At 34.0% G+C, this 13,144-nt stretch overlaps 1 protein-coding gene across 3 annotated transcripts in view; it reads right to left on the bottom strand.

Moving 5' to 3' along the window:
- Window positions 1–13,144, bottom strand: part of ZNF654 (zinc finger protein 654) — a 93,953-nt gene that overhangs the window by 6,202 nt on the left and 74,607 nt on the right. For 2 of the 3 annotated variants that reach the window (XM_082839364.1, XM_082839365.1), the window contains exons 5-7: window positions 10,690–10,892; window positions 9,949–10,088; window positions 3,394–3,535 (exon numbers count right to left, since the gene is read on the bottom strand). In XM_082839364.1, coding sequence (XP_082695490.1) covers window positions 3,394–3,535; window positions 9,949–10,088; window positions 10,690–10,892 — 485 coding nt within the window. Of the gene's footprint in view, window positions 1–3,393; window positions 3,536–9,948; window positions 10,089–10,689; window positions 10,893–12,611; window positions 12,624–13,144 lie in introns of those variants that run through there. The other variant, XM_082839366.1, reaches the window with a different exon arrangement.

The raw sequence follows: 13,144 nt of genomic DNA, 5'->3' as shown, positions 1-13,144 counted from the left end.
GTATTCTAAATGTGCAATTTTCTTCAGTGGGTAGCCATGTTTAACTACTTTTTAATATATAAATAAATCTGTTTTAACTTGAGAATAACCTGGAAAAGACAGTATTTTAGCTTCCAATTTATTTAATTTTCAAGTCTGACAAGCCCTACTGACCATAATACAAAATGCTTCATAACCTTATGGTTATTAAAAAATAAAATGCTTCATGAACTTATGGTGATTCAAGTTTCTTACATATCTAGGCCCCTGTTTTAAGGTACCAATCTTACATTCTGTGGCAGAAGGGTTAAATTATATGTATTTAAAAACACAGTTATCAATTTTTTTTGTCTTGTCTTTGTTTTTGCGGTATGCGGGCCTCTCACTGTTGTGGCCTCTCCTGTTGCGGAGCACAGGCTCCGGACGCGCAGGCTCAGCGGCCATGGCTCATGGTCCCAGCCGCTCTGCGGCATGTGGGATCTTCCCGGACCGAGGCACGAACCCGTGTCCCCTGCATCGGCAGGCGGACTCTCAACCACTGAGCCACCAGGGAAGCCCAGTTATCAATTTTTGATGTTAAAAAAATACTAAAGTAGAAACAAAAAGAACTGCTTATGGAAACTCTTTCATAAAACTGCACTAAATAATATTACTTATTGTACTTATTAAGTAACATTATTTATCCAAATAAGGGGAGAAGTGTAATCCACATGAAGAAGGCAATTATAAACTTTCCAAATCTAATAAGGTATCAGAATAATGAACCTACTGGAAGTTATCTGAAAAGTATTCAAGCTTTGAAACTTTGACTGATGACTCAAAGATAACTGCATCAGCTTTTAGTTGGGAATTTGTTGTCTATCCACCTTAATTCAAGTTATAAATAATGCCTCTAGAATGACCTAAATGCTTGTTTGAATAGAAAGAGATAAAATAATAATATGTCTTTAACAGTTGTGTCTGTGTATCATATTGCCTGCATATGGTATATTACAGATGACATGCCAGCCTCATGTCCTCTGAGTTCCTTATGTGCTATGCAACCCTCACTTACAGTTCCACAAGCAGAACTTAACTCTGCATATCACTTTACCTCGCTGGTAAATTCCTACCCATCTCCTATTCATTCTTTGAGAATCAATTCTGCCTTGAAAGTTTTTCTGATTCATTCTGGCCCCTACCTTGGGGTAGAGTTAAAAACATTCTCTATTCTTTCCACTGAGAATAATTTATACTTATTTCTAAAAAGCATGTAATATTGTTTTATAACTGTCTACGCCCCTACTTCTTAACTTGGAATTCCTAAATCACAGGGACAGTATCTCATTTTTCATATCCTTCTGTGGTTAACATAGGAGTTGACATACAGTGACCTTTGAATAAATGTTTGCATAATGAATGAGATCAGATATATTCCACTGATTTAGTCTCCTATAAATCCACCATTTCCAGCTTGGAATCCTTTTCTGAATTCAAATTTCTCATTTCTATAATTGTCAGTTATAAAACCTACCTAGATTTTCCAGATATAGCAAATTCAAATCCACTGCTTCAAAACAATTCATTCTCTTTGTCCAATGTTCTATCTACATCCTCTCTTTTCTCATGAAATTATAATGTACTCACAGTTGCTGAGGTTTAAAAATTTTAGGATCATCACAAAAGGGAACAGGCTACTTACTTACCTGAAAGCCTTTAACAATTCCAGTATATTTATGGACTGACATTTCAATTTTTAGAGTAGCATTCAGTCCCTTTAGGGTCTATAGCAACCCCACCCCCAACCCCATAGAAACTAAACTCTTCGATTAGTTTTGTCATCCACACACTTCCCCGTTTCTGTGCCACCCTATTAATGCCACTGGACAGCTGTGAGAACCAAATAATAAAATGAGGAGAAGGGGCTCTGTAAACTACAAAATCCTCTACAAATATTAGTATTATCCTCCTCTATCATTTAAAACCCAACTGAAAGCATCTTCCTCTGTGAAGGCTTTTCAGATATGCTATCTGTAATGTCTCCTTCTGAACTCACACAGCATTGCCTGTGCCTCTTAGCACTGAGGCGTGTGAATGATCTATTCCATCAGATAAAAATGTTTTTAATAGACTGTATAAGAAATTAAGCACATTTTAAATATTTATTTCATCTTTGAATTTTTCCCCTTATCATGTATTCTTAGGTTGACCACACATGTGAAAACGAGAAAGCTCTATGATAATTGGCTGAACTTCACCTATATTGTAAATTTTCTGTAACAAAGTCTCTCGATTTTTGGTACAAATGAGAATCATATGTTAAAAAAACAGAGATAGATAAATATTTTTTAGAAAGTTTTACAGGTAATTCTGATGTACTTCAAATATTAAGAAGTATTCTATAGCATAGTTTGTTTTTTCTTTGTTTTTTTGGTGGGGAGAGAGGTTAACTTTGACAATGCATTTAAATGACATTTCACTCTTTAATAATGAAGCTATTAATGCAGTTAGCAAAATAAATAGGAAATAAAACAAAACCAAACCCTCTGATATAGTGCTTTTTATCACGGGAATATGATCACTACATGGTCATACATCTAATGAGTGATGTGATAATGAATGTAATAAATGCATAAATATGTAAAAAAATTAAAATATATTATTTAATGGATGCCTCCTTATATATTTAAAAGTAACCCACATAAAGATTCAGTTAAATGGAGCTACCTAAAATGTAAGGTAGCTTTATCTTTCCTATCTTTGTACTCAAAGTTCTGTTAATACTTGACGAGAAAAAGTAAAAGGATCTGTAGGATCTACTTTCATGTCTATGTAAGAATCATATGTAGAATTTTACTCACTTGCCAGTGGCCCATGAAAAACTTGCTTCAGAACTATTTTTAAAAATAGGTAATGGGTTTTTACTATTATTTTAAATAAACACTTTAAAAATTTGTCCTTAGGTTTCAAAAATGTCTCAGAATTCATTATTCCTTTTCACCTAAACACCAAACGTAAAACTATGAACTATTTCTCTATGATGGTGAACAGGTATTAGCTATAGTTACAGAAAGTTCATTTGCAAATTAGTTAAGATTCTACATACAGGAATTAGAATAATGTTAAAAGTGCCAGGCTTATTTAATTATAAGAAAAGAGATAATAGCTTCTTATGGAAGCAGTTCCCATACTAAACTTTATGTAACACTAAATTTTTTTTCTCTTTTTTCAGTTATTTTCATTTATGCATACTTTTTGTACCATGTTGGGAGTTTGAGGTGGGGGGAGGGGAGGATATAATATATGGAGAATGCCTTAAAATCCTCCTTTTCTTCAATTACATGATCAAATACATTTTACCACAAGAGATTCAAGTTTCAGTGAACTGTCATTTAAATTTAATTTAAAATGAAGGGATAAATATATACTATTTACCTCATCTTTAATGATTTTCATGAAAGGAAATATGACTCTCACATTAGTTGCTGTTCTTAAAAGCTGGTAGCATTGATCTACAAAAACTTGTTTTGAAGGATTAGACTTTAGCTGAAGTTTACTCCATATGAAAATCAACTCCCTGTAAATGAGAAAAAAAGAGAAATATCAAAGATACAGTTTATTCAAATACAGACATTAGCTGTCTTTCCCTGATTCTGTAGTGCCCTGGCTGGGATGTATACAAAGTGGGTGTAAATGGATATTAAGTTAACTTCCAGGCTACTTCCACTACCTATTTGGGACTAATAGAAGCTAGGAGAAAAGGTGAGATTAGAAATTGCAATTTGCTATATGGAATGCATTCTAATTATATGCCAACAAACCTAAGGCATCTCTAGTATTTGATCAAAACAAATTCTAATCTCAGTATACCAATATTAATGATATTGCTTAAAAAATTTAACTTTGACCTTTAATTAATACCCACTTGCAAATTTAGAAATCAATGTTGTAGAATTTCTGCAAAGAATGGTTCATACTTTTCAATCTATTAAGATACAAAAAGTACTACAGATTAAAAGTGTAAGTATATTATAGTACTGATTCTGAAATTTTGTTTTATATCATCTACTCTTCCATTAAGATGTAGTATTTTAAACAGACAAGCTATGGACCATTTAAAGTATTTCACAGGTAGATTCTTTTCTAAAATATGGCCAAGGTTATTAGATGAACAAGGTAGGAGCAGTGGGTTTTGAGGCAAAGGAAATCATAAGATATAATTGTTACATTTGGATATCACATTTTAGCAAATTAGAATTCCTTGAAAAGTGTCATAAAAGTTACATAAAACATCATAATCTAAAACGTATTAAAATAATTGATGAAAATGTTAAAAAAAAAGTGATATACTGAGAATGTACTTTGAACCCAGCACATACAGCTATTAAATCTAAGGACACCTTGACTACTATCATGAAGGTATGCATACTCTATTTAGAGAGACAACACAGAACACAAAACAAAAAATGATGGCAAGCAACACAAAAAGTAAAACCAAAATTCCTCTTCTATTTCACACAAGCTGTGTGGGTGTTCCTAAGCTTTCGTCCACCACTCACTTTTTTTTGGCACACATATTCCTTTGGAAAGCTCACCAGGTTTCACACCATGTTCCCAAATCTCTAGCTCTGACTTCTTTCCCACTTTCCGTAACTGGATATTTCAACTTAGATTGGTTTCTATCACTTTAATCCATTTAGAACAAATCAAATTCCTGCAAAATTGATTACCTTTTCCTAGACCAATGACACTAAACATTTCTCTAACCTGTCTGGTTCTAACCTGCTTGTTTTTCATAGTCTTTATATTTTTATTATATTTTTGCCCACAGTTATATCATTCTTTCTCAATGCTACCACGTTAGGCCCTTTAATTTTCCATATGTACTTCTATAGGGGTTGCTAAACTGATCTGCTTCCAGCCTCCCAGATTATTTCATTTAGTACTTGTTCAATATGCCTTGTGTTAAAAGCAACAGAAACATGGGCTTTGGTGTCAGAAGGATCGGGATTTGAATCCTGGGCATTCTCCTAAGTTGGTTTCCTCAGTGTCAGTTAATGTGCTTCATTTATTCTCACTTTTTGTTGTGCTGATTGCTCTACTTGGAAAATATTTATTTCTAAGATAAGCTTATCTTTCAGAGTCCATATCAAGTGCCTCTTCTTCATGAAAATTTTCATGAATACCCCAAACTTAAAGTGATAACTACTTCAGAACAGATCTTATCTCTCTTACTGGTTTAATGCCTTTCATATACTTCCTTGTTTATAAGTCCTGTTTCCCCAACTATTAATACATTGTAAATCTTCTCAATGACACATTATATAGTGGAGGTAGTGAAGAAGAACAGGAGATTGGGAATAAGAGACCTACATTTCAATAGGGCATTACATGCCAACTGAGATGGTACTCCCAGTTCACAGTGAACCACCATTTTCTAAGAATAGCCCGAATACACAGGGCTGGAACCTCAGTGGCCATGCCTCCTAAGTGACCCTCCTCACTCTCCTTAAAATATTAATTCAGGAATGGGAAACTGACCCCAATTAAGTCAGAATCCCTGGAATGTTCTCAGCTCTAAACTATGAAGCCTGGGGACTGCTGGCATTCTTCTGGTCTGCAACAGGAAAGACTGAAGCCAAATGGCAGAACAGAGATACTTTTAAAAAACCCCAGCAATCTCAACGTCCCTGTTAGCAATTATCTTTGAGGACCACCTATAACCCTGCCCTTTTTGTGGCTCACGTCATACCCCAGTATACATTCAATAAATACTACCTTCTCCCTGAACTAGTTAGACATAGGATGTTATCACTTGGAAACTGACTAGTATAAATTCCAACTCCATTTTGTTACTAGCTGTGTGGCTTTTATCTCTTTTATCCACAGTTTTCTTATACATAAAAAGAATTAAGAGAGATAAGTGAAAACACCTAGGTGAAATGTCTGGTATATACTGATGTTTAATAAATTGCTCAAATAGTATTCTTTGTGAAGATGAAAGGGAAAGTTTAATGAAGCTTATGTTTTCCTTTCCAAAAAAGGGTCCTTAAAAAAGAAACAACACAGCACTGATTTGGTGTACAAACACATTTCCCAGGTAGCTAACTGCTAATATAACCGCCAAGTTATCTAGTTGCAGAGAGACTATAACAAGGTCTATAGCCACCCATACCACATAGATTTTTTTTCATACTATACCCATTTTATAGTAAGTAATGTTTAGTAGCAGAGACTGCCTGGGTTTGAATCATTATTTACTAGTTGAATGGTTTGGGCATATTATCTACCCCATAAGATTGCTGGAGTAAATGAGATAATGCATATATAAAGCATAGACTAATGGAAGCACTCAGCAAATATAAGCAGCTGCTATTATTATAATATTCTTATTATCGATGGTGAGAGAACTGGATTAGTAGCTTTTTTCATTGGCTTGAGACAGAGCAAAACTGGACTGTGATCAGGTTTTGTCCTCAGAGAGGGGAGATGAAGAGTAATCTGAAGACCAAGATGAAACAAACAACACAGACCTTATAAGCTGGAAAGAATCCTGCTCTTGAAGTTACAGTGAAAATCAACTTTTTTCGGACCCCAGCACTCAGAAATATAAAGGAGAGAGGTAGAAGAAATAAGAGGGCAGGCGATCAGAACTCAGCCTACTCAGAAGGAAGGACAAAGAAGCAGGCTAAAGATTCCTTTTCAGTTAGGCAGCTGGGAGTCACACACCCAGCTTCTATTCTTAGAAGGTGACTGTGGCCAGGAGCAGGAAAGATAGGCACTGTTCTATTTTTAAAGTTCTTCCCTAAAGAGTAGAAATTGGTCAGCCAAAAGAAGAAGAAAATAAAATGTTTTCCTGGTCCTTTTTGGTTTGTTTATACTTGAGTCCAGTTTACTTATGAGTGTGTTAAAATGAAAACAATGGATATTCTGTTTAAATAGTTTAATATAGCCAAGGGTAGAGAACATTCCTATCACCATAGGAAAAGATATACTATAATAGTAATGACTATATCCTGTTTCAAAATAACTACATATCAAGAAATGATAATACTTTGAAAACTATTTAGAAGTGTATGTCTTACTATTGTCTCCTGATCCTCCTCTCTATTTGTAATTTCAATTTACATGGTAAACTTCTGAATAAAAATTTGTATATTCTAAGAGTACAGTCCCATAGAAGACAAAATTCACTAGTTTCTAGACCCAGTTCTATTAATTAGCTATTTGACTCTATCTCTGAATCTGAAGATTTTAATCTGTAAAATCTATAATATATTAAATAAGTTTATCTTTAAACCCCCTTCAAGCTATTGTTTTAAGTATCTAAGAACTTAAAATTTGAAAGCATTTATTAAAAAATGTTTATAGCCCATATCATTTCATATTATGATGTTAGGCACATGAAACCTAGTTTTCTCTTAAGAATTAATGACATGTCAAAGTGGTAGGGTTTTTTTTCGTGTGTGTGTGTGTGTGTGTGTGTGTGTGTGTATGTGTGTGTGTGTGTATGTACTAGGGTAGGGGAGGCAGAAGTTATTAGAATCTTTTCTAACTATTATTCATGATTTCATCTAATAGAACTTAAGGGTTGGTACTAAAAATACTCTCAAACCACATTCTAAATTACATGATTGCTAGATAAATTTGATGCTTCATAATATTCTAATAATTTTTTTTCTGCTAATAATTTTTAACTGGTTTTAAAAATGCTTAGAAAAACTAATAGTCACATAATACCATTTATATTAGTGTCCCCAAAATGAGTTACTTAGGTATAAGTCTAGCAAAATATGTATAAAGATCTACATGAGGAAAAAATCTAGCAAAATATGTATAAGATCTACATGAGGAAAACTACAAAACTCTGATGAATGAAATCAAAGGACTAAATAAATGGAGATATATTCCATGTTCATGGACAGGAGGGCTCAATATTGTCAAGTTATTAGTTTTTCTCAACTTAATCTACAGATTCAATCCCAATCTAAATCCCAGCAGGTTATTTTATGGATATGGACAAACTGTTTATGTGGAGAGACAAAAGACCCAGAATAGCTAATACAATACTGAAGAAGAACAAATTTGGAGGAATGATACTACCCGACTTCAGGACTTAATATAAACTAACATAATGAAGACAGAGTTGTACTGATGAAAGAAGAGACACATAGATCAATGGAAGAGAACAGAGAGCTAGAAATAGACCCACATAAATATAGTCAACTGTTCTTTGACAAAGGAGCAAAGGCAATACAATGGAGCAAAGATAGTCTTTTCAAGAAATGGTGCTAGAACAACTAGACATCCACATTAAAAAAAAAAAGAGTCTAAACACAGACCTTACACCCTTCACAAAAATTAACTAAAAATGGATCATGGTCTAAACAGAAAACACAGAACTACAAAACTCCTAGAAGATAACATAGGAGAATACCTAGATGACCTTGCGTATGTTGATGCCTTTTTAGATATAACACCAAAGACATGATCCATGAAAGAAATAATTGATAAGCTGGACTTCATTAAGATTGAAAACTTCTCTGTGAAAGACAATATCAAGAGAATTAAAAGACAAGCCGCAGACTGGGAGAAAATATTTGTAAAAGACTCATCCAATAAAGGACTGTTATCCATAATATACAAAGAACTCTTAAAACTCGACAATAAGAAAACAAACAACCCAATTAAAAAATGGGCCAAAGACCTTAACAGACACCTCACCAAAGAAGATATACAGATAGCAAATAAGCATATGAAAAGATGCTCCACATCATATGTCATCAGGGGAATGCAAATTAAAATGAGATACCACTACACACCTATTAGAATGGCCAAAATCTGGGACACGAATAACAAATGCTGGTGAGGATGTGGAGCAACAGGAAATCTCAAACACTGCTGGTGGAAATGAAAAATGGTACAGCCACTCTGGAAGACAGTTTGGCAGGTTCTTACAAAACTAAACATACTCTTACCATACGTTCCAGCAATCGTGCTCCTTGGTATTTACCCAAAGGAGGTGAAAATTTATGTCCACACATAAACCTGCACACAGATGTTTATAGCAGCTTTATTCATAACTGCCAAATCTTGGAGGCAACCAAGATGTCCTTTAGTAGATGATGGATAAATAAACTGTGGTACATCCAGGCAATGGAATATTATTCAGCACTAAAAAGAAATGAGCTATCAAGCTATGAAAAGACGCAGAGGAACCTTAAATGCATATTACTAAGTGAAAAAGGCCAATCTGAAAAGGCTACATGCTGTATGATTCCAACTATATGATATTTTGGAAAAGGCAGAACTATGGAGATAGTAAAAAAAAAAAAAAAAAAAAAAAAAATCAGTTGTTTCCAGAGGTGGTGGCAGGGGTGGGACGGAGAGATGAATAGGCAGAGCACAGAGGATTTTTAGGGCATACTCTGTATGATATTATAGTGATGGATATATGTCATTATATATCTGTCCAAACCCATAGAAAATTAACACCAAGAGTGAACCCTAAAGGTAAACTGTGGACTCTGGGTAATTGTGTCAATGTAGGTTCATTCTTAGTAAAAAATGTACCATTTGGTGAGTGATCTTGATAATGTGGGAGGAAATGCCTTTGTGGGGGCAGGGAATATATAGGGAATGCCTGTACCTCCCTCTCAATTTTGTTGTAAAACTTAAAACTGCTCCGAAAAATGAACTCTTAAAAAAATTTAAAAATAACACTCTAAATTTAATTTAAAACATAACTATTTTATTGTAACACATTCCTTAAATATCAACACTATCAATTACTGGTACATGATCATTTTCTTTTTTAATCCTTATGATAGGTCTTACAACCTATCATTTTTTGCACAATAAATGTGGGGGGGAAAGTGGCTTAACATTTTCACATAACTTTAAAAAAATATATAAAGTGCAAATTCTGCTAACCAATTCTCCTTCTGTACCCCATCTCACCATTTCAATTTCTATATTAGGAACACTTACCAGATACAGTACATATCCCCATTCTGGAGCTGTGGAATAAGAAAGGATTCACAGAGTTGCAAGGCTAACATAGTCTTGCCTTCTTTTTCAGTGTTACAGATGATATCAATTCCACTCTTACAATCAGTTTTCAGTAAATGCTATAAGAGAAAAAGAAAAACCAGTTTGTATCATTAAAAATATCTAGAAAGATAGGTGTAATAAATGTTTAAATTAAGCATTCAGAAGAAATTAGATTTCTAGTTTTCTTCTACAAAGACAATGATGAATTGTACAGAGATACTGTCATGTTTTCATAGTTTCACTATATAGAACCTACAGTTTACAATGACTACTTTTAATCTCAATGTCCACAGCTTGTCGGTATGTAGGGTCCGTATTCGAAAAAGGTTCTTTCATCTTAAAAAAAAACCAAAATAACAAACATATGCATTTAATTTCTTACGATTTTATTTAAAATGCAAAATCATAATGCTTCTCGGTTTTTATTTAACCTCTGTCACACCAGAAGCTCACTCAACATGAATAATGCTTATCAACAAAAATTTTAATTTCATCATTTGTTAATATCAGACTCTAATTCAATATGAGCTTAAAGAATGGTGCCAAAGGGAACATCTAGATAATGTACTTTTAAAACCTTTGATATTACTGTAAAAGGAATTTAACAAGAATGGGCTACTTTTTTTTTTTTTTGGTAAGGTTAAAATGGTAATAGGCAAACATAATCTCAAACAATACCTCCCGGAATAGGTGATCTTCTACAGGTGACATAAACAGACATGTGAAGAGTGCTTGATGGAAGTACAAGTCTTTACTGATTTCTGGGTGATTTATACAACATTTAATGAGAGCCATTGCTTCAGGTATGCGTTCACAAGCAATTAGATATCTGGCACGTAGTTCAAAGAATAGTGGATTTTCAGAACTTAAATATTTGTTCACTATATTAAAAAGAAAACAGACTCTTATTACTCTCATGAAAAGACTGTCTCAAACTTTGTTCTTTGACACCTTAGCGCTAACATGTGGTATCTAATTAAATCAACTATTTAATTAAATAGTATTTTTCTTATTAGGAGTTTATTTGTGAAAGGAATGTTCAGTTAAATGATTGGAAAAATGGAAGTAAGAGACACCAAAACTGTGTCCAAGAAATATTTGCTGATTCTTTCTCAGTCTAAAAAGTAAGCAAAATTTAAAAAACAAAACAAAAAAAGAAATATTCTTTTTTTGTGTTCACTAATGTTAAAATATGTTTCAAATTTCTTTCTAGTCTAAGATTACATACTTTATCTTCTTACTGACCAGTATTTTCATTCCTATAAGATTAAAAGGCTAAATTGTAATTTGTCATTAAACCATATTAATTCAGATTAATTATAGAGAAATGTAATCTGAATTAATGAAAAAGTTCAATCATAAAAGAAATATATTTTATTACTTTCAAACAAAAAAATTAAGTTACCAGTAGTGCCAAACAGGACTGCTTATTAATATATGCCCATGTGTCACTAAGGATAATTACTAATTAATACTTGCTTTTACACAATTTTAAAATATATAAAAACCTTTATCTATAAAAGTTCATTTAGACCTAACAACAACCTCATGACAGGTATAATATTAATACTTGTTTTACAGATCACAAAACTGAGTCTCAGAGAGGTCAAATGACTTGCCCAAGGACAAAGAATTAATTAAATAAGTGGCAGAGCAGGAACTGGAACCCATATTTCATGATTTCAAATCCAAAAATCTTTTAATTAGTTATATATGTTTAATCAGTAGTTTCTGAAATGCCTATGAATAATGTTTTATTTGGGCTTCAACATTTGCCTTGCAATTCTGTTTACACTATAAGCTAAGCAGACAATGATTTTGTATAGTTGATGCAAAGATAAACTTCAGACTGATCTTTACCCTGATGATCACCAACTAGAGTACAGTCATGTACATTAATGAGGTTCTAGAGCAGCTTTTCCCAAAGTGAGGTATGCTAGTGTAAGTATAAAAGGAATATATATGAAAGGACTATATACATATTATAAACTGTATATATTGAGGCCATCAGCCTTCACACCGACAAGCAACAGGTTTGTTCTAGCTCCTACTGAAAGGAGCTTAAAAGCTACCCTAAAACCCCAAACTCTCCTCCCCTGTTCTCATTCCCTATGATTCTGTCTTTGCCTAGCTCCTGTCCCCTCTGGCCACATTCTCCAGTTTCCTCAGAGATTCCTTCAAGGCTGTCACCCTTGCCTTCCCTATATTTGATGGTTCATACTTTTCCTCAATGAGCTGACTCTTCCTCCTCTGATCTAACTACTGCCTCCCTCTTCCGTTTTTTTCTTTTCTTTTTATTCCTTTCCAAGACCCTCACATCAAGTGCTACTCTCCTTTGTATCCTTTATATTTATACCACACCATTGTCACATATACCTTAGCTCTTTCCTTCTAGTCTTGTCCTACCTCCCATCTCATTCCACCACTGCTTCTCCTGGTCTTATCTCTTTTTTCATCTTCTCTAACATCTCTTCTAGTCCTCTACACTTGTATCTGGGGTCAGCTTGCTCTTAAGCCCTAGAATCATAGCCCCTTCTCCATTCAGTTCTAATCACAACCCACCCCACTCCTTTACCTGGGACAAATGGAAAGATCCTAACCTGCACAGGCAATTGGTGGTGTGAAACGTCTTCTCACCAGACCAATATCTGAATGGTTCCAGCTAGCAGGTCTTGTCTTTCCCTTTGGCCATGTTATAATTGCACTCCATAGGCTCTCTCCATGCTCTCAAATGTGTCCACACTTTTGTGCTTATTCACTACTGCTGAGCTTACATTCTATGTTTTGGTGACCCAAATGTTCTGGGGCTCAGGAATAATATGGCAAATGTTTTTTTAAAAAGAATTAACTAGAAATAGTTGACAGAGCTTCCTGCCTTCAAAAGCAGATTTTGGCTCACAGGAACCACTGTGTATCTAGGTTGGAGAGGAAGTGATGTCCAAAAGGTATGCAGGTGGTAAGGGGATGAAACAAAACTTAACTTCTGTTAATGAATGAAGTTTGGGAAATACTGCTTTAGAGTATTTGGAATCGAAATTTACTTATTAGTCACTCATTCAGTTATGCATTCATCATGTGGTCATTCATTCAGTAAACAAATATTTATACTGAGCACTGGCTAGGTGTAGGATAT

The sequence above is a fragment of the Leucopleurus acutus genome (genome assembly GCF_964270905.1).
Source record: "Leucopleurus acutus genome assembly, chromosome: 5".
Lineage (NCBI taxonomy): Eukaryota > Metazoa > Chordata > Mammalia > Artiodactyla > Delphinidae > Leucopleurus > Leucopleurus acutus.
The sequence above is the reverse complement of the archived record's forward strand: the minus strand, read 5'-3'. Positions and strand labels throughout refer to the sequence as shown.